The sequence below is a fragment of the Antedon bifida genome, chromosome 5 (genome assembly GCF_963402885.1).
Source record: "Antedon bifida chromosome 5, ecAntBifi1.1, whole genome shotgun sequence".
NCBI classification, from domain to species: domain Eukaryota; kingdom Metazoa; phylum Echinodermata; class Crinoidea; order Comatulida; family Antedonidae; genus Antedon; species Antedon bifida.
Window position 1 is genome coordinate 21982938 of NC_136230.1, and position 23180 is coordinate 22006117.

General features: G+C 32.3%; 3 protein-coding genes across 3 annotated transcripts in view; 2 read left to right on the forward strand and 1 right to left on the reverse strand.

Moving 5' to 3' along the window:
* Nucleotides 1-23180, forward strand: part of LOC144842012 (uncharacterized) — a 188997-nt gene that overhangs the window by 149591 nt on the left and 16226 nt on the right. The gene's annotated exons all lie outside the window — the stretch shown is intronic.
* On the forward strand, nucleotides 966-4177 carry LOC144843160 (uncharacterized). The gene is made up of 3 exons (XM_078699883.1): nucleotides 966-1148; nucleotides 2293-2431; nucleotides 3478-4177. Exons 1-3 carry the CDS (start codon nucleotides 1082-1084, stop codon nucleotides 3929-3931), a joined length of 660 nt encoding a protein of 219 aa, XP_078556009.1. The 5' UTR covers nucleotides 966-1081; the 3' UTR covers nucleotides 3932-4177.
* On the reverse strand, nucleotides 14551-16438 carry LOC144842197 (F-box/SPRY domain-containing protein 1-like). Its single transcript, XM_078698602.1, has 2 exons — nucleotides 15857-16438; nucleotides 14551-15498 (listed from the first exon to the last, which is right to left on the reverse strand). Exons 1-2 carry the CDS (start codon nucleotides 16436-16438, stop codon nucleotides 15313-15315), a joined length of 768 nt encoding a protein of 255 aa, XP_078554728.1. The 3' UTR covers nucleotides 14551-15312.

A 23180-nucleotide genomic window follows, 5' to 3' on the forward strand; every position in this document is an offset into this window, starting at 1 on the left:
ACCAAGCTTGGATGAAATCATAATCAGCATAAATGGGCCTACTTAAAACAATCTTCCCATTTCTTTACAATTTACACATGTAATGGTCCGCGTGTGGTGTACAATTCTGAGATATGAATGAGTCTTCTCCGCTTCTCATTTAGCTCTTACATTCTCTCGAGTCCTAGGCCAGTATATTTATGTCAGAAAACGTTATTTCAATTAAATAATGACTTCATTAACACTCAATTACCTCGAGTGGGATCTCAAGTAATTTTCTCACGCGTACGACTGAGAATTACGAAATAAAATACTGTAACGCAATATATAATCAATTCAATTCAATTCAATTCAAAATTCTTTAATCATCCCACACGGGGCAATTCAAATAAAAAGGTCTGGATTAAAATGATCTTACAAAATATACAAAATATCACAATACACAGTACAAAATAGAAAAAAAAAAAGAGTCAAGGTTCAAGAATTTAAGAGTCGAATAGCCACTGGCAAAAACGAATTCCTTTTCCGGTTTGTTCTACATGCCGGGCATCGAAAGCGACGCCCATGAGGCATGAGCTCGAAATCACTGAACAAGGCATGGTTAATATTTTTTAGAATAGCTCTACTTTTTTCTAGAGTTTGCATGTCACAGAAAGAAGATAAACTACGAAGTTGACAACCTATTAATTTAGAACTTAAGTTAACAATTCTTTGTAGTGAGTTTTTCTCTTTGACCCTAAGACTAAAAAACCAGCATATAAAGTTCTGGTCATTCTATACAAAATGACGTCTGGTCTGACGAACCAGTCACGCCGCAGCTGTTGTCATGTCCACGTCGTCTCTGATTCAAAAGACTACAATAAGTGGCAGCAATGTGATAGGTCTACTTTGTATTTATAATCATTCTTAACAATCGTCATTGTAAAACATGTTGCACAGGTTGCCACGTGATACAATTGCGATAATTTAATATACACTCTCACATCATCCATTCGCGAGAGACTACCTGTGGCAGAAAAACAAAGTTTATAAAGTTTGATTTAAAAAAAAACCCCAGCAGTTACTAGAACTTTATCGTTTTTAAATACAGTTTTTGAGCAAGATGCATAGTTTGAATACCTTATGTGTGGCGATAATGTGTCTGTCATCGTGTTTTTCGTTGCCAGTTGGTAAGTATTCAGTACACCAGTGTATAGGCCTACAATATTCATAATTGAAAATTAAAGTTTTTAGCTGTTTGAATGGAACGAACCGACGATCGAGGAGTTCGTTAAAAGTTAGGCCTACGTGAAACTTATCTTTTTCTTCAAAAGAATGAGGATACTTTTCCAGCTACCTCGATCACAGACTTAAATAAAAGAAAGTGAACATTTTTCATTCTAGAACTATGAATAACTATTTAGTTTGTCTTTGATAAAAATAATATTATTAAAAATGACGTCATGGTCAATAAGAACAACAAAATCGTTGTATCAACACGATATTATTGCTCTTATTAATCATGACGTTATTTTGATTGGACGTGTGGAAAACAAATGTTCAACAAAGGCTGGCAGCATATAGGGTTATACCATGGAGAAATAAGTTTATTTCTCCATGGTTATACATAGTTCTAGGATGAAAACTGTTTTGATTTCCTTTTATAATAAAAATGCATATTAATTTATCTATATATCGACGATCGTAACTCATCGTCCAAGTGTAATGGGTCTCTCTACATTCAAAGGATGGTAACATCCTTACCATTACTTCATCGTTACGTAGCGCAGGCCAACATTCCCAATGTTTAATACAGATTAGCTTCATGTTTACAGTTGTTTGAGAGGAACGGTCATGTTTTGTTAAACATTATAAAAAAAACCCCATGAACACCCACTTCTTGGCATTAGAGGCAGTTATCTGCTTTGTATGAATGAACTAATAAATCGTATACTGATCTCTGATTAAAGACACACGATAAAAGTGTCTCCTTCGAACATAATATAAGATACTCTGTAATCTTACAATATGCATCGACAGTGTAGGCCTACTTTTTCAAGTCTTTAGTAGTTTATGTGGTCGATGGCGCGTGTTATGTTTGTTTGTTTCTATATTTGAGTTAGTAGGATTCTAAAAAAGTTAGTGCATTCTTTTTTAGGCTCGCCTAACACAAGTTTTTGTTTTTTATTTTTCCGGGCATCTGCCTTAATTCTCTGACTTTATTACTTTTCAATTGCATATTATTATTCTTCTTCTGTAAATAAATATTATGAAACTGAAACTTATGAAATTATACTATGAATGAATAAAAATGGCGGTTATGTATAATTGCAGGCCCAAGGATCCCAGACGGTAACTCTGGTTCATCTGTAAACGCGGAGGTTTACATGGACAGTGGCGTTGTTGGATTCCATGAGATCGAGGGCGTCAGCAAATATATCCGAGTTGGTAAAAATCCGAAGGAACAAACAATGTAAGTTGCCGCCGTCTTCGTTATTTTCCGGTGTTAAATGTTCATCTTATTATTTGCATTCAGTTGTATAATGTTACATGGGTGAACTTTGTTTCACAATATGTGGTTGTAAATTGTCGAATTTTGCCATCATCTGGGATGGTTTAATCATGGACCACAAATTATGTTATAGATAGTACAATGATTAAGGAACCCATTTTATCGTAATTGTCTAATTGAATTTTTTTTAGATAATTATTTTTTTAGATAATTGTTTTAAATTTAAATGTATATAGTAGATTCGTATTAGTATAGTTTTATATATTTTGTCATTTTTAAGAGGGTTATCAGCTGACCTGCGGGTTCAGCTGGAAGGGTTCCCCTTCTATAAATAAAGTTGAAATAAATAAAAAAAAAAAGGGAAAGAAATCAACAACGAAATTAGAATAGTGTCTAGTGTACACTCTTTCCTGTATTGATGAATATTTAATCTCACATTCATCATAATACATAATCTTGTCAGCGAAATACGTTTGACACAAAAAAGGCAAAACAAAATAATAAAAATAATGGTTTATGATTTTCACACCTTTTGTAGATTAATATTATAGTTATGTTCATTGTGTAGAAATTGAAGAATTGTTAACAAATAACGAAATATATCATAGGATAGACTAAGCTTGGTTAAAAACTTGCAAGGACAAGACGCAACGCGCAACGCAAGCGAGTTGACCAATGACAAGCGACTATATCATCATACACATTTTTATTCCGTTATTTTTTATCCATCACTTGTGATTGGTCAAATCACGTCCTGCTTTGCCATTTATTTAACGTTCTCTCGTTGAGCCCAGGTGGGAAAAAAAGCTTTAGAAAAACCTAAAGTAATTATACCTAGTTGTATGATATAAATGAAATTATCCTTCCAAAAGTTGAATCTGTAATTTAAAATGCTACATAACTCATTGATGAGTTTCCTTCCGAGAAAATAGCTGCATAGCCAATTGAAGTTTACCGTATACCTGTTTAATCATGTTTTATTAAATCTGATACACCATCCATTTCAGTGAAAATAATGCAGCGGGGCAAAAATTGTTGGCGCCAGGAAGTGAAGATAGACAGTTATTAGTTGACGGAAAGCCCGAGGAATCATTTCTTACGTTTCTAAATCGTCAGATACTCAGTATTGCTGCAGAAGATGAGCCTGAAACGAAGAAACAAGGTTACGTTTTTGACAACCTAGAACCTAAGTTGGAAATCGAGTTAAAACGGATGACGTGGGAGTTTCAAAAGAGGGCACTTGCCGCGAAAGAAAGCTTAAAAAATGACAGCGAACGCGAAGAAGAATTACAGAAGATTGAAAGGGACATTGATACACAAATAGTAGAAATTAGAAATGAACTCGGTAATCCGGAAATTGCCGAACAAGAATCGGAATTAGTTACTGTAGGCGATGCCATTAAACGCCGAATGAGATTGATTTTTAGTCATAATGTTCATTACGACAAGGACAGTCTTTGAATTGTTTAACTTATGACATTAGTATCCAGTTTTTTTATTTTAAGTAATACTGTCGAATTAAAAAAAATGTGTTCTGTCTCTTTATTATTATAGGTATTGTTATAATACTGTTGTACCACCGTAATCTTTATAAATTCTAAATAGAGCAAACCGGCTGGTAAATAAGAAGACTCAGTATTCAGCGGACTTTCGAGAATAAATCATAAAAGTATATTATAATTAATAGAACCATTTAATGAATGTACGCCTTTCAGGACCCAACGAAGTGTCCTCTTAATGGGGCTGACCGTAGTGTTGGAAAGATATTTTGCTCTAAGGAAAGTGTCCCTTTAGGGTTCTTTAGTCTTTTTTAATTTCTTTAGCTTCTTTTAATTTAAAAAAAGGATAAGGCCTTAGGCATATGAGGAGATGATTTTTAAACTTGCGTGTTGTTTGGTCAATGCTTGACTTTTGTTTAATTAGACAGTTTTCACGATGAACTTTCTTTCAACCAACATGGTAATTCAAAATATGTAAAATACAAATCGGTATTATAAGAAATAGATAACCACAATAAAACGCATGTGTATTATTTTGAGTTTCTTTTTATATTATTGTTTATTACAATTTTGAATCTGATGATGATGTTGTCAACGGTGGCGACCTAGATTTGCCCGAAGTATGTATTTATTTTGTTTCATTGTTTGTCTGAACTAAATGAAAAAATGACGGTGATTATGATGTTGACATTCTGGTAGTGACCTGTTGACGTCGCCGATCAAGAACGGTTAAATTATGCTTATTGCTGATAATGTTGATGATGATTATGATGATACTGACCAACGAAAATGGTGACAACCCTTCAGAGCCGGTGGTTATACGGGACGGGTAACTATTAAGTGCACACGGTGTGTCTATTAGTTCACTCCTCCGCTCCGTTTCTTCTTTTTAGACTTATGACATTTTCGTTGATATATAATACTATTCTATGAGTTTGTCCTGTTGAACCGTAACAACCCGCACTGGTGGCTACGGCCCTGCGATGCGATACCAATGTCCTCGACGATCAAAAGAAACGGTGGTATAGTGATGATGATAATTCTGGTGATGACGGTGACAGTGGTGGTACGATGGTGATATTTACCAAATGATGGCACGTCCATTTATGGTGATTTTGGTGTTGAAGGTGACGTCAGGGAGGAGAAAACAGGAGGAATTAAAATGATGATGAAGTCATATAAAATGACATTTACAAAGATTATGATAATAATCATGATAACATATTAGTGTATGTGTATTACCATTCACCTGTGAATCGATGGTACTCTCGGCTATCTTAATTTGTTTTTATAAATAATGCTCATAGGTCATAATCGTACGCTAATGCAATCATTACAGACGGTCAAATCATTTTCTAGGTTTCTTAATTCTTCTTACTTGTCTTGTTGATGAAGCAGAGAGCAACGGTGTAGAAAATTTATGTTGACGGTACATTAATAAGACGACAGATTTGTATGTCAAGTCTGGCTTTCCATTCGATAAGGAATTTTAAATTGTCTACTCTTCATTCAAAGCAGGGCGATAGAGTGCACAGAGGCGCCAGAATGCTATGCAATTATATAGATTCTCTTCTTAACATTGTTTTCGCCGGGGTTTACTGAGCTATCATTAATTCATCGAATGTTAAAATAAACGTATTCAGTTGGTATTAAGAGAAATAAACATTACTAACTTCGTTTTCAACAACGTTATTCAATTAAAGTTAATTTAAGTAGGCTATCACTTAGATTTAATAATCAGATATTTTAACTGAAAATTACTGACGAAAAGTGCAAACTTTGCACAGTCAAATTTTATTTTATTTTTACAAAAATAATATTATTATACAGACCACTTTTGGCACCCATATTTTAATGGTCTGTAGTAGCTTTGGTCTCCTCCAGCTACAGACCGGCACTAAGTGGTCTTAACATTTTTATTTAAAGGGGAATTAGGCCTAAATGTCATCTGAAGTGTAAGTGTGTCCTGTTCGTTTGTGTGTATTCAAACTGCAGTATTTTTCAAAATTCCTATGGCTGTTCTACCTAATATGGATTAATTATACAAATTTATGATCTTTAATTGGAGGAAATAAATGTGAAGAAACATGTTAAATTGAGTTTATCCCAATCTGGTCTTTTAATTAGGGGGAGTCGTTAAATAGAGACAGCAAATAATGTAAAAAACGATAGGCGGTCATGGGTCTGCGGTACAGTGGTCTCAATTGGAAGGAGATATGTATTCACAACAATGATTGTCGATTGGTTAGGTCCATCATAAACGACCAAGGTAGCATGCATCCTAGCATAAGGACGTAGTTTAGCCTGATTTGGACAAAACAAATAATTCATGAACTATAGAGGGGGCACAACAATTGATGATATTGAAAAGGTCAACCACACTGTCAGTAATTAACTTCATTCAAAATCAATATTCATTTCAAGGTGCATCACATTGTACTAAACAAAAGAACAATAAGACAAAAATATCAACAGTACACAAACAGAATTACCTTATAATATCTATTTAATATCCTGCTTACAATTTGTGAAAAATAATCTGTAAACCACTGTAAATGTAGCCAAAATATACAGATCATTTATAATTTCTTTTATAGTATTCTACAACTGTACAATTATATTAATTAGCAACTAAACACATTTTAAACCACTGATAAAAAGAATACAACAAGAATATATAATAAGTAAAAGATTATAATAATAATCTTTAAAAGACACATATTAAATAACACCCTGGGATTTTTTTAAAGATTATTTTGACATTACATTTGCAATTTACAGTACTACTTAAGGGCAAAATGAATAATAAATTTATCTTTCTTTCCGTTTTAACCTTCATTTGCTAAAATGCCAACCGTGTTTTTATTTGAACCTTCCTTAGTAAAACTCTTCATTCATTCATTGAGAAGGGGCTTCTTCTAGTTTAACCCACTGGGTAGATAGAGTAGTACCCCCTAATGGGGACACCTCCATGACCCAACCGCATAGTGACCAGGGAAGCCATTTGAAGAGGGGTCATTCAATTCCCTTAGTTGGTGTCCCATTAGTTTTACTGTATTACATTTAGCAGTTATAAAGTATTGTCCCACTGTGCTTCTCTAGTACCGTACATCAGATATGAAATTTATTACAGATAGAAAGTTAAGTCACTTTACTTAAGTCACTTTACTGTACATTAATTTAAGATGCTTGTTTATCAGTCTATAAATACTCAACAAATAACTTTATTAAACTACAATTATACAATTTAAGAATTAACATTTAATAATAATTATGCAACACATGATTTAACCTTTACATTATAATTTTACAGTACAAGACTTTGTAAATTGAAATTTAATAATTATCATTAATAATAAAAAATCAGAATCTATATAATATTGTGCATTTTAATAGTAAATTTTTAATTAACAAGAATATTAACAATTTCATGATGCTGAAAAAATCATTATTCATTAATATTACAATAATAATTACAATTAATATTACAATTTCAGTAATAATATCTATGAAAATAATTAATAGCAAATTCAATGTAATATTACAGTATTAATATCACACACAATAGAAGATTTAAAATACACATACAAATTGTAATAATAGCATTTATGCAACATTAATAATATCTGTGTTTCATCATCTAATGTAATATTTGGTTTATTATGCAATTCTCTCTAAAGCTGTGAATCATAATCATGAATAATTATATAATATTTTGTACATATCTTTTATGAATAATCAAATATTTTAGATTTTACAGTACTTACAATACAACCTTTTACCCGATTTCTCTTCTTCTACACTAATACACAGTCATTCAAACTCTTTTGCATAGTTTCAGTTGATACCCAACCAAAAATATCTTTTAACTTGTATGGGACAAAATAAATCTACAGTTTTTAAATTTACATTTCCATGTCAGATAAAAAAAATAGTCAAAAATATCCTTATTGGCCATACTGCACATTACTGTAAATAATGCAGGAGTTGTCAAATGAACAAACAAGTTGTTGAGAGTACAGTAGTATTAGCAGGGAAAAGTGGAACAAATTCACTCTCCCCTGATAATACTCTAGATACTGTTTAAAGATGTATTGTCCCCCAAAAACATAAAAACTGAAGATTAATTAAATCTGATTTGATTAGGTTATTTAGTAGTTTTAATAAAGTTAATCACTTCCATATAAAAAAAAAATGTTTTCACTTATAAAACAACATAATAGTTAAATTCAACCAAAAACATATTGACTGGCAGAAAATTTGAATTAAATTAGTTTTTTCAGTTTAAATAAATGTTGTCAAAATGTTAAAATGGCATATTTAAACAAAAAAAATGTTTTAAATTATTTTTCAGGGGGACAATACATCTTTATAAGAGATATGCCGAGTTTGAGAAAGGTAATTGCAGCAGGTGGATACATTTCAGAGCACTGCTGTCCACTTTCCTACCCTAATAAAACACATCACAATTCAATATACACAGTGCATATAAAATAGTAGTACAAACGTGTGTGTACTGTAATACAAACTGTCATATATTTGTTATACCTTTTTTGCAACAGATTCAGATGACTACATTACTGAATTAAATAAACCATTAAACTGTCAGTTTGGTGCCTAAAGGAGTTGTTTGCCAAAATGCGCCATTCTCGGCAGCAGAGTTACAAGAAGCCTCAAATTGTTAGGTTAGCATCTCAAATATGTTTCTTAGATCATCACTAATCATTTTTATAAATTTAACTCTTTATTTAACTTTAACTTTTCTTTCACACTTATGAACTACTAATTCTCAATGGGAGACCTTTAATTCTGTAACCACACATCCCAAGCATCTGCATAATTAAAAAAGTGTGTTTCGTCAGCAAATAAACAGTGATTGATGCAAAAATAAAGAGTGTTGGGTGAAAAAACAAACCACGTTTGTTGAAAAAATAGAGTGTTTGGTGAAAAAAAATACACATTGTTTGGTCAACAAATAAACAATATTTAGTCAACCAACAAACATTGTTGTACAATACAAACAATACATTAGATAAGTATAAGTTTTCTTGTGTTTGTAATTTTGATTGTATTATATGTGTATATATGTGTATATGTCTTCTGCAAAATAAATTCCATAATGCTCATTCTGAAATTTCATTTTAAAAAAGGCAATCACAAAGGAATATTTTAATAAAAGTGAAATACTGTGTATAGTACATAAATTATTCACTAATTTAATACTAAAATCCAACAATCCTCAAAAGCAATACTTTAAGCAGCATGGGCAATGGTCATGTGACCTCTGTATGCAGACTATAATCCTAGGAAAATGATACCCGTTGGGTTGAAGAATATGCTTATCAATTCAGCACATTAAAATTTATGGAAACCATATTAAATTTACGGGTATTCCCAGGTGTCCTAAACAAGTGTGCACAGAACACCTTCAGAAACCAACAAACTGTCCCCTGAATAGAGGTGTGTTCCCAAGGAGAAGTTTGACTATCAGTAGTTGAATTTTGAAATCTCTGGATCTGGTTATCCTATGGCGCCTATGCCGTTTGCATTTTTAAAATAGTTTTTTAACAGTATTTTAACAGTTTTTTAATATAGGCCTACAGTATAGTATTTTAACATACAGTAGGCCTACAGTATAGTATTTTAACATACAGTAGGCCTACAGTATAGTATTTTAACATACAGTAGGCCTACAGTATAGTATTTTAACATACAGTAGGCCTACAGTATAGTATTTTAACATACAGTAGGCCTACAGTATAGTATTTTAACATACAGTACTGTAGGCCTACAGTATAGTATTTTAACATACAGTAGGCCTACAGTATAGTATTTTAACATACAGTACAGTAGGCCTACAGTATAGTATTTTAACATTGCCTTTTGCAATTTGATGTATTTTTTTTGTTTTGTCTTAATTATGCCAAGTAAAATTAATTTCCATTTTAAAGTGGGCCAATAGCTAAATTTGTACCTACAGTAGTATTAATTGACTTTGTAACAATAAGAGGAATCAAAGGGATATTGACACTGATCAAATGGGTATGTCATCGATAAATACAACTACTGTACAGAGAATGTATTCAATATAGTCAAAAGTAATACATATGTCAAAGTCAAATAAGGGAATTATAGAAATCCATCTATACAGAACATGTAGATGTATGGACTGAATGGGTACAGATTATACAGCATTGGCAAGAATAACAGCATTTTGTTTTAATCAGTTAAAAAACGGAAAAAAAAAAAAGAATTAATAACGAACAAAAATCTTAAATACTGTGAGAAAGATGAAAAACTGCAGTTTTACCATTACAATTAGAATGCCAACCTTTATAGCATACAGCCAGGAATGTGTGATACAGTACCATAAATAGAAAATATACAATCAATCACACTCCATTGATTTTGGAAATCAGTGGTTCGGTGAACTTGCAATTAATTAGATTGCCAATTGAATTTTGTATCTCAATTTTGTATGAAATATTTCTTGGGAATGTGCTTGAAAGGCCTGATCTATGACCAACCAATCTTCTAATTCCATTTCATAATTAAGTCAACTACTGTACTACTATTTCATTAATTTTATAATATTAATAAATCTATTTTCGCATGATTACAGTACAATCTAGTGGTATTCGATGATCATGACATAATAAATAATGCAGATATTGTCGTATATAGAATTTCTAGGATAGTTCAGTATTATATTTTAGTATACCCTTTTTATAATATGATTCTATGGTTACCGTATCAAACAGACATTTTATTTCTAAATTCGTTAAAAGACATGTAATAAAAATGTCTAGCTTATTCCATGTTCTGCTGTTGTCGTCATAGTTAAGAACTGCTTTATATGCCTTAATCCCTTCAAACAAGATATTTTATGTGCAACTATAAATAATTTACATTCAATTTAGTGGACAAATTTCTTTAGCGATTACAATAAACTTCAAAATGATGTCTAATACAGATGTTTTGCGTGTCCCCTCTCACTTTGCTTGACGTCACAAACATGCAACAGGATTGCTTGTGTATTGACTTAATTTTACTGTATATTTCAATACAATATGAATGGATAATTCTAAATGGAAAAAGTATAGACAACCTACAATTTACTGTAGTTAGGGAGAAAACAGTTCATTTAATGCATCTTTTACATTAAATTAAGCTAACATTTTATTTAGGTGTTTAATTCATCTTACAATGTTCATAATACGCATTTGTTTACAATTCATTACAGTACAGTATGCGGTTGTGGGAAAATCATTGATTTAGATAGAAAGCAACCTCTTAAATAATAATACAGGTATTGAAACTTTACATACTGTGAAACCTCGAAAAGAAGCACAGTATAATTTAAGTACAGTAAAATTGTCATCTTAGTACTGCTCACAATACAGAGTACATGGTTTGCTGTTATGTAAAAATGGTACACTATTCTACACTCAGTACAGTGCATAACAAAATTAACTAAAATGCCTGAAGACAATAATTACAACTATCTGTTTGTTGCCCAGAAGGGAAACATTCAAACATTTTGAATAATTCATTGATCTTCCAATGGGTATTCAACGATGAATAATGAACATTTAATGGAAATTGTGTAAATAAAAAATTAATTCATATAACTGTACCGAAATTTTAAGATTGCAGACATGAACCAGTGGCCTACATTATTGTACAGTACTAAAGTTTTAATTTAGAATTTGCAAATTTACATCTCTTTTTAAACTTTCACCTTTATATTTATCTGCATAAGTAGTAGAGTATGCCTTTACATAAGTTTGGGTGATCTAAACTGAACTTGTTGATTGTGTGTGCTGTATTTAAAGATTGTATATCAGTCAAAAAATAACAGAAAGCATTACTCTCCAAACATGAAAGCCAGTTTTTGTGAATTACAGTACTGCAATATCACCGTCTAACATTACTGTACATCTGGGGGCTTATGATTATGAAGAATTATTATTATGGGAAAAAAAGAATTAAAGAAATATATATCCACGATAAAATCCTTCCATAATGAAAAATCATAAATTACTTGAGCTGCAACGGTCAAGAATATGATTAACTGTAAACACCTTTTCTTGACACTAAGTGCTCTTATCATATTTAAATTGAATAAGAATCAATACACTTAAATTGGTTTAAAATCCTAATTCCAATGGCTCCAAGTTGCATACTACTGTACTATATGTATTACTGTAAATTCAAAAACACATCAAAATCCAGGTAAAGTAGATCAAATACAAGGGTGAATTAATGTAGGGCAAAGGTCAATTCACAAAATAACATACACCATGAAGTTAGGAGTATTTTTTTATGAAAAATATTATTCAATTAAATTGTGGGTAGAGTAATTTCAGTTTTAACCAACACCATATACCTCAACAATTACAGTAAATTTGGTTTTCCAGATCATTTTACAGGGTAGACACATCATCATGTTCAAATTACTGTTGCAATGCCTTGTAGCATTAGATACCATTTGTACCACCTGTTATGGTGATGTACAGTATTTACTGAAATGTTGTGGGGAATAAAATGTTATAAATCTTTTATCTACGAATCTATAAATTGGGGCTAAATTGTATTCCAATTTCATCATAAATTTGGATACAAATAATGTTCAATTAATGGTTGATGATGATTTTTTTTCACATTGTCAAGACTGCATTGACTTTAATACACAAAACATATTCTGAATTTTACCACAGAGCTAAATGTTGAAGATCGCTCTACACATCATGTTTGAACATTAAAATAATCTAAAAGTGTGAACTATACATTACAATTTAACACTAAAGTACTGTACGGTAGACCTACAATACACTGTTGCTAGATTCTTAATAACAGTCATTACAAGTCACTAAATATGTTCTACAGCAATTAAACAAATGGAAATTAATTTACATATTTGGCCCACTTGAAAATATTTAGAATAGAAAAAAAACATTCATTGGAAATATAAAAATCAAAACATGTGCCGCATGCAAGCAATTACAATTGTTGGAAATAATACATTTGTATACAAAAGTACTGCAGGCAGAGAAAATCAATTTAGTATGACATGCATTTCAGTATGTACTGTAGGCGTCCAGAATACAAATTGTGTGATACTGACAGAAGTGACGCTATGTACACGATGATTGCAATTTATAATGTTTCATTTAAATCCTGTGGCATGGGATGTGTATAGTTTGTATGTAGAATGAAATAGATTTGAAATAGTTGAAAGAAAAGTACTAACTGTACGATGACAGACAGACCTACTGTACACTAATAAAATTAAAATGTAGTAAAAAATACACACTAAATCACATTTTATGGTACTGAAATACTACATTTGAACATAGTCAATAGAAATTGAATGATTTGAAATCAAGTACACAATCCTAATGACAGCCGAGTATTTATCTTACTGTAAGAAGATATGAAGGATCATTTACCGGAATATTTAATAATTGTATGAGATGAGTATATTAATTCTCTTAATAAAAATATAAACAAAGTTGCAAAAAAGTTGACAATTTGTAGAATATATTGTAAGGCTGTGTTAACAAAAACATGCCAATACAAGAACCAAAAAAACAAAATGCTTCAATCCTTACGTACAGCAGTTACGAAAAAGGCATTGGATACCTTAGTAATTTGTTGCGGTTAAATTTGTTGAGAAAAGTAACATAATTTGCTTCTTTCTTTAATATCTGAAGAAAGGACATTACACTAGAACGTATAAAGAAACAATGTACCATGTACCCTGTAAATTTGCCAAGTAAACTCAAGTCTCCAAAGCTCCATTAAAATCAGACAGACAGAGATTAAAAACTAAGGACTGATTAATGACACAACTTATCCAGGAACGTCCCCAGAATTAAGTTGTAAACGCATCCTAAGTACACAATTTCAAAAATCAATTAACTGTTTGTACCTTAAAAAATATATAATTCCATTCTATTTATATTTTAATCTGAACAATAAATTTTATAGACGGCTCTTCTTTTACTATTAAAAACCCAATGCAACATACTAAGCGCCTAATTGTAATTGAAACTGTGATCGCCTTTTTGAAATATTTAATTTTTTTTTGGCAACAAAAATGTTTCATTGTTAAGTACAGTATCAGTATCACACCGATTTTGAAGATTGTTATTTTATTTTAGTGTTTTTAATAGAAGAAGTCTGTGTTTTCCAGAAGCAGATTTTGCCAGCAAGATTTGCCTGACTAAATTGGGTCCAACCGGTATTAAAAATGGTGTAAGAAAGTAGTAGTATCTATTACTATTAGTGGTAGAATAGGCCTAGCAATTAAAAACATAGACCAAGAGCAATCAAAGACAACTGTGGATATGTTGTCAATTGGATAGACAAAGTACAATATTGTTTGACTTTTCTGTACTTAGATTAGTTGTTATTAATATTATATCAATTGATTTTTGGGCGAACAGGCCCCATGATACAGATTGAGATTGTCTACATTAATCACACAGCCACCAGAGCCTGACAGGCAACTTAAAGTCTGTATTTACAGAGTGTGTCAGGAAATCAACCGAATGAATTATATTGTTTTGACAGGAAGCATTAGAGTGTATATTCTCTAAAAAAGGATAAGGCTGGACAAGGTGTTGTTGTACTTAAAAGAATTGCATAAGTACATAATTCTCATTCCGAAACCATTTTAGACTGAGACCTAGATTCATTTTGTAATCTATACTACTGTAGAAATTTATATGAAGACAATTTATTATTATAAATGATATTATAATGTTAAATAAATCATTGAAATATTTAAGACAATTTTAAAACCCATGAAAAATTGTCTTAGGTTGTGAAAACAGGGCACACAACATCCTTTTATTGTAGAATTTAACCATCTCCACTGCAGTACTGTAGGCCTACCTTATCACATGCATGTTTAAAGCGACACTATGGTTGCTGTTCTATAAATGTTTGCAAGATCATTGGATTCATTCTTCTTTTAGTTATTTCTTCGCACATACACCAGGAGAAGAACCAATCACATCCACATTATATCATAGCGCTGCTTTTTCCTCTGAACTCCAAGAGTGCTGACAAACACTAAAATCATAGGACTTTTAGTCCAGCATTTACGAGGGTTTTTTAATTAATCTCAATTTGTGATATTTGGCGATAAAAATTGTTCGTACAGATCAATACATTTTAAATCTTCTTTCCGATCATATTTTACATGATTGATATGATGAACAAGTTTGTTTGGCCCAACATCAATGTCCACAATATTGTACTTTCCATTTTTACTTAAAAGTTATTCCTGAGACTGGGAATAAGTTCATGGTACAGTAAACGATGCTGTAAGCATCATCCATCTACAGGTTCCCCTAAATATACCATGGCTACTTCCGTGTTGCCATACACAGCCGATATGGCTGGGTAGAGAGTTTCATTTGGAAGGCCGCGGAATGCAACTCCCATAAATTCATACCCTCGCTCAAATGCTAAGTAATTGTCTTCCATATCCAGTATGACCCGTATTCGTTCTCCAACCTGAGGAAAATAATTTCCAGTTTTTAATCTGTATTCATAGTGACTGTATAACATTGACTGGATAGGACAGTCACTTTGTTTGATTTCCTTTCTTGTGAGTGTAAGGAAGGAAGGTACAGGATTCGAGAGGTTTACAGGTTCTACACGGAAAGGTTCCCCATTAATGTAAGATCTTTCTCTATGTATGGTTATGTACTGTACTGTAACTGTATTTTCTGTGTTTTCTTGAGTTTTGAGGGTTAGCCTGGCTTTCCCCACAAAACCTATTTAGTATTAGGCCTAAACCCTGTAATTTGAACTACAAACAAGTTATTATTAAGAACAGCGATTAAAAAGAAATAATAAATGGGCTTCATACCTCATATTTCGGTGGATTATTGCACTGGGGAAAATTTCCTTGTTGGTCACCATTGTGTAAAAGAAAATTGTCTACAAGATTCCAGCCCCAGCTTTTGTCATTGCTACCAAGTAATCCTGTGTATCCAGGACATTGCATCGGGGCATCTTTGGTTGCAATGCCGACTACAGCTACCGTTCCAAGTGGACCTTCCCACCAAATTTCCCAAGTGTGTCGACCCGTTTCAAAGCCACGTTTTCCCCTTGCACCATCTGTACTTTGTGCAACTGGACTTCTATGTAATACAAACCCATTCTTTTTTACAAATACATTTTGTGAGCAATCGTTCGGGTTCCAAGTGTAGTAGAGCGCTCGAAGTTTCGATTTGTACGTCGGGACGTTTGACAGAAAGTCTCCGTTCAAAACATCTTCTGCGAGTCTTTTTAGACATTGCACCCGCCAGATCATACTGTCTTCATCATTTAGATGATTGTGCCAGTGTTTACAAACAAGCGAAACATTCAAAAGATCTGGTAAATCCAGTAGAGAAAAGATTATTTCTAAGCAAGTTTTAGGAAGATCCGCCCATGAGGATACAGCCATCTTGAATTGACCCAAAAAAGGTCACCCAACAAAACTTCATACATTTTCAAAACAATAGAGGGCGATAAACTAATTGTATCAATGTCTCCCTCTGTCATTTCTATTTCGAGATAGATAGTCATTTCTCAAACAACACCACACAGATAAAAATATAAATATTTCGTTTGATTCAGCTGTATTTCAATTTACATACAAATTTATATTGCATTCGATGAATTCGAAACATTTTTTTGTGATATAAGTATAATAAACATGCGAGTATAGTATAGGTCTGTTGATAAAGTATAGCCTACTTGGTTTACATAACGTTTACATAAGTTTTTATATGTATAGGCGCGCCTAGGCCTAATAGCCTACCATATTATAGGCCCCCCTAAGTGTTTTTTACTTTCTGCAAAATAACTTATTTTTTTAACTATTATTAAATGATCACATTTCAAATTGCAAAAGTATGCCTAACAAAATTTCCAGTCTGAAGTCGGAGATGCTACTCACCGTGGTAGACTGATGTGTCAACATCATTGGTATCAACACAAACTTGTACCAAGGATGGCTAACAGCATCACGCTTAACCCATTACCAAACAAAAGGCTCGCATTCATATTTCTAGCTTGCAATAAATATAATTTATATTTGAACTCCTAGCACACAGAACAAAAAATATTGAAAAAGAGAGATAATTCTTAATGATAAAATAGAAACATGATTGATTATAAGTAACTAGTAACGATGGTTCTCGGAATGTTTGAATGACTCGGGTAAAAATATTTTAGAAGGACGTTCTGGCTTGTTGAACGTTTTCTGTCGGTTAATTATTGAAATGCTTGAAATAAAGAAAATGAATGAAATGAATAAACACGATCCAATTATTAGTCTTTAAAACGTTTCTTTTTAATTTTGCTTATGTACATTTGTTTAGTTGAAAATACAATCTTCAATGGATAACAAAAATAGGTTAGCAGACCACCAGTTGCAGCACAGCGTGTTGCTCTGATATATGAAAAAGGCGCATTGTCTATAAGATCACCATAGCAATAATGCGCACTTACGCTCGCGTAAACAATGTATTGTGACGTTTATTCTATATCTATGGTACCGTAGAATAAACAGACGCCATTTTCTGTTTGATATTTCTCACAGAAAGCTCCTTTCAAAAAAGCTCCTAAGTTATTTGAATAATATCGATACATTTGTAATATCATACTAAGAAATATGATCGGAAGTAACAAGGAAAAGATCAAGAACATCTTTAATGGTACAATTACTTCAAAAGGTAGTGAACAATATCTTAAATTGCAAATTTTATTACACAATTTTCTTAAGCCACCAACCACACTGCACTGATGATATGATTTGCAAAATCGGTTCATACGTACCGCCGCGCCACAAAAACGGCCTTTCGGTGGGTTGACAGACCAAACTTACGCTCGCACCAAATACACCATTGCTACTATTATTATATACATACAAAAATTACTCAAAATTTGTATCATTAATTATATTTAATATTAGGCCTTGACATTGTTAGTATTGTCATTTATTATCTATTCGAAGTTTAGGGTTTCAGTCACGTCTAATTATAAATTGATTTTTTAATTAGCCTGAGACCTACACTAAAGCTAGTCCTAAACATTAATAATAAACATTATGATATATATTAACATGTGACAGATTCTGGAGAATTCCGTGATGTTCGTTCAACGGATGATGAAAAGTCACATTCTAATAATGCCCTCAACAGAAAGAAGCGAAAATGGCGAAACTTAAAGCCATTAACATCAGACATTAAAGCCACAAAGGTCCAATCAAAATCAAGCGGCCATGGCGGGAAATCAACATTACCAATGAACTGAGAAGTTCAACAACGAAACTGAAGGTGAGTGGTTTTTAGCATTGTATTTTATAGAAAGAGTGTACAGTCGACATACTAAGAATGTTTCAAAATATGGACATCATTTTTAAGATAAGCTTATAGACTGTATATTTGTGTTCTTTCAATGTTTCTTATAGTTGTTATAATAGGTCGTATTAGTTTAGTTTATTTATTTTAGTTTAAATATTTAATTTATCAATATACATAGAAAATACAATAGAAAAAAATGTTTTTATTGTAGAAAAAGGAATCTATATCTCAAGTTGTTGAAGAAACATTAAAGATGTACCGCGCAGCTTCTTACAATATTGACCACTTTCCACAACTTTCTGACAGTGAGTTACAGTACAGTCTTAACTCTTATAATGTATTTCTGTATAACCAGGGAAGAGTGAAACGTTCACTCTTCTTTGTATATAGTATATAAGTAATAAATCCAAAGGCAAATTACTGAAAATAATGACAATGCTGTGGGAATCAGTGGCTTGATCTCAATGGAGATACAAAATAATATAAGCAAAATGCTAAATCAAAACGATAAACAGCCAACACTAGCCCTTCATTATATTTATACATTTTGTCTTCATTTCTTATACAATCTACTACTGTAGGCCTACATTAGCCATAACTTCGATGGCGCCTTACAGTGACATTTTTATTCCTTTTTAAATCATGGCAATTTAGGATATTTTGTTTGGCAGCTCCAATTTAATCTCGTCTCTCATGTGTAACTTGTTTTAAGACCAAAATGCCATTTTTAAAAATTGTGTTTATTTTAGGTATCCATGTGGAGAAGCCAAGTTTTGTCTACAGCGACGGAAGTGATACCCATTTATGTGCATCCTCGCGTTCGCCAGCTAAGAGTCTTTATGATGGTAAAAATTTGAATGTAAAAAAAGATATAATAATTACAAATATAGTTCATCTTACTTTTTATTACAGATCTTTATCGCCACTCTCTCGAGCTTCGCGTTGCAAGAAACGCTACGATAGAACCATCCACTCCATCCAGAAGTCGAGGAAATGTTTAAAGACTAACTCACCGTACTGGAGCTGGCTGAGACATCATGTGGCTGGTACCAAACCAAACAGAAAATTCATACGTAGATTGCTGAGTAGTATTAAAGACATTGCTAAGTTTAATGCTGAAAGTATAGCTGGTAAGTATGCATCTCCTCACTGCAAGTCGGAAACCCAAGAAGTAGGTATAAACATTGGTAACATTGATAGGCTCTGTAATGAAAACAATGTTAGACAGTCAACAGCTTCTAGTAGCCATACCAGGAGATCCAAACGGGTATGTTTCAGCACTCATGACACGCCAGACCTACCATCAGTTGATGAAATGCTTGATGCTGATCGGAGTTGCAGGAGAAAGTTGCCACTGCGTAAGAGGTCCAATGGAAGCTGCAGTACCATCATGATACCTACACTCATGTATAGCTCTACTAAGCAATCTAAACGAGTGTGTTTTAACATTCACGACACACCAGAGTTACTATCAGTTGATGCAATGCTTGATGCTGATCGGAGTCGCCAAAGAAAAGTGCCACTGCGTAGAAAAGCTGAGAGTTGTAGTACCATCATAACACCAACAATCATACATAGCTCTACTAGACATGATGTAATGCTTGATGCTGATCGGATTTGGAGGAGAAAGGTTCCATTGCGTAAGTAGTTTGATACAGTAAGTATACATGTTTAGCTGGTTAATTGAACTACGGAGGAATTTTAAACTTAACATAACGAACATAAATATAAGAAGGATATTTAGTCACTATAGATCTAAATCCATTGGCAGACCGTTTAAGACATTACGTTATTTACTAGGTAATAGGCGTATCATGTAAGGGTACACACGCGCGTGTAGGTGGTCTTAAAATTTATTGAAATCTATGGCTACGTAAAAGCACACTTTTATCTGTACAGTACACTAGGAAATCTACGACATCTTGATAATGCGAGTAGGCCTATACTATATGATGATAACATAATTAATTTGGTCTTACTATACTAACGAATAGTACAATTTACTTTTCGAGATTATGGATACTAATAATCGCATATAATTATTTTTTATAATTATCTGATGTTGTTTTTACTTAAAATATTTTTAAAACTATTATTAAAAGATCACTTTTCAAATTACTAAAGTAAGCCTAACAGTTCTTTTCAAATATTATTTCACTAATTTGGCCAATTTGGAAAGAAAACAAAATTTCCAGTCTGAAGTCGGAGATGCTACCTCATCGTGGTAGACTGGTGTCAACATCATTGGTATCAACACAAAATGATACCAAAGATGGCTAACAGCATCACGCTTAAACGATCCCAACGAATTCGCTCGCGTACCATTAGGTTGTGCCCACAGATGGACGTATATCTCGAATACACAGTAATTTCAGCGTAAAAAAACTAGCAATGTCAAATGTACTTACCACAGGACTATATAATACATAATTGTCATTGAATAAATAGACACAATTATTTATGCAGTCAACTAAAATTAGGACCCTGGGAATTACTTCCGAAAGAGAAACAAAATGTTTGATTTTTTGACTCATTTAAACAAATCCAATTTATGTTTTGTTCGTAACATTAAAGTTGAGGGAAGGTACAAAGAGGAACCATTTAAAATTTATTCTTTATCCACTCAACAACGAAATATTGTTTTCAAGTTTTATAGGCCTATAAATAATATACCACTAAATACAGTAAAACGTTTGCGATTTAATACTTTGTTAAAACTGTCACTGTCATAGTCGATTAAAAGAGTAAAGTACATGTGACGATACACCACGACGTTTAAATTATATTTTTGGTAATTATTAATTAATACAAACGTTGAGAAGCAATCAGTATTATAGTTTATTTGTATATTATGTGTTTATAATCTAACAGTGGGGTCTCCCACACTCACTGTAATACAGTTTATTTGTGAATATGTTTATATTATATCTAACAGTACCAACACCCACAGTAAAAAATTTGCGATTCAATGTTATATTTTTTGTTCTGTACACAGTAGGCCACGGACTTGAATAAAAGTTCATTATTATTTGATTGATTGATAAGCTAAATCAACTACAGAATGAAAACTAAATCCAATCCAAATTGACACAATCTCAAAAACATTTATGTGTACAGTATTTAATATACAAATTTATGATTAATTTTACCTTACAACATGTTTACTACAGTGATTTTTAACAACAATAATTTATTATAAATCATTATAATTTTCTCAGTTAAATTATTAAATAGAATACAAATATTTCTTTTAAAAAGGTCATTCGACGGCGGACGAAACAATTTTAAGAATTGTTCTTCTTGCTTTCATATTATGTTCATATAAAGTAAAAACAATTATTTTAATTTTATTCAATAATTTCTGCTTTTATTTATTTTTTTGTTTATGTGGATTTTACTGCTGCTGGAAAAATGCACAATCTGACGATAAATAAAATATGACCAAAGAGGATCGGAAGGACTGTCGTGTTGGACTCGACCATTATATTCAATGACTAATCTGACATGTAAAGTGACTTATTAAATTATTAAATAACGTTTACATAAGTTTTTATTTATGTATAGGCCTAGGTAAGTGTTTTTTACTTTCTGTAAAATAACTTTTTAACTATTATTAAATGATCACATTTCAAATTGCAAAAGTATGCGTAACATTTCTTTCCAAATATGATTTGACTAATTAATTTGGTCAATTAAAAATAAACACGACAACATTTTCAGTCTGAAGTTGGAGATGCTACTCACCGTCGTAGACTGATGGTATCAACACAAACTTGTACCAAGGATGGCTAACAGCATCACGCTTAACTCATTCCCAAAAGAGGCTGTTTTCCTATTTCTAGCTTGAAATAAATAGAATTTATATTTGAATTCCTCGCAGAACAAAACATGTTGAATAAAATAGAAACTCGATTGGGCAGGTTACGCCGATGATATCGTGTTGTATCTATTTTCGTTTGCTTCACTCGAATCATCACTCTCCTTGATCGATTCCATTTTCAAACAATTAAAACTGAAAATAAATGCGACTAAAACAGAAACCATGACTACCAATCGTAAATTCACATATGGAGAAGATGTTTATCCCAAGAGTGTTATATCCCTTGAGGGAAACCTATCAAAAACACCGATAGGTTTCGCTATCTTGGCTCTCAAATCGTCCATGACCAGAATACCATAGGAGACTGGCTGGGAATTCAATAGTCGCATCGAATCTGCCAAAAACAAATTTTCGTCAATGAAGAATGTTTTATTAAATCATAATATTCTTCTCCAAACTCGTTTGATTTTCCTACGAGCTTATATTCGAAGTCGATTGACATTCAATTGTCAAAACTGGGGTTTAACGTCTGCACAATCAAATAAACTTGATTCGACCTGGTGTACGTTTTTACGACGAATGATCACGAAAAAACACTTTAGATGATGAATGTTATAAACTGTATTACACCAACATCGACATTTACAATAATATGTAAGACATGTGATTTATCTACATTCATCAAAACCCAGAAACGAAATTATGCTGCACATCTGATTAGATCCGATAATGATCGGATGACGAAAAAGCTATTCTTCAAAGATGACAAATGCTCGAAACGTGGTAGAAATACGAACACGTTATTCAAACAAGTTCTAGATAATGTTGGAATGGTCAGACAAGCGCGCCTTCATTAACAACTCGAAGGCCCGCTTATTTTGAATCGGCATTTATTTATCATATGCCATCTAGAACACTCTGTCAGAGTTAGAGATTACATTTTTATATTATATATATATAGTAACGATGGTTCTCGGAATGTTAATGACTCGGGTAAAAAGATTTTAGAAGAAGGACGT

Bases quoted from the DNA above. Each gene is read 5' to 3' on its own strand.
- LOC144842197 (XM_078698602.1), bottom strand. From the start codon at position 16,438: ATGGCTGTATCCTCATGGGCGGATCTTCCTAAAACTTGCTTAGAAATA. The intron at 15,499-15,856 runs GTATGAAGCCCA...TATTTTCCTCAG, and splicing joins ATAATCCACCGAAATATGAG to GTTGGAGAACGAATACGGGT.
- LOC144843160 (XM_078699883.1), top strand. From the start codon at position 1,082: ATGCATAGTTTGAATACCTTATGTGTGGCGATAATGTGTCTGTCATCG. The intron at 1,149-2,292 runs GTAAGTATTCAG...GTATAATTGCAG, and splicing joins GTGTTTTTCGTTGCCAGTTG to GCCCAAGGATCCCAGACGGT. The intron at 2,432-3,477 runs GTAAGTTGCCGC...CATCCATTTCAG, and splicing joins AATCCGAAGGAACAAACAAT to TGAAAATAATGCAGCGGGGC.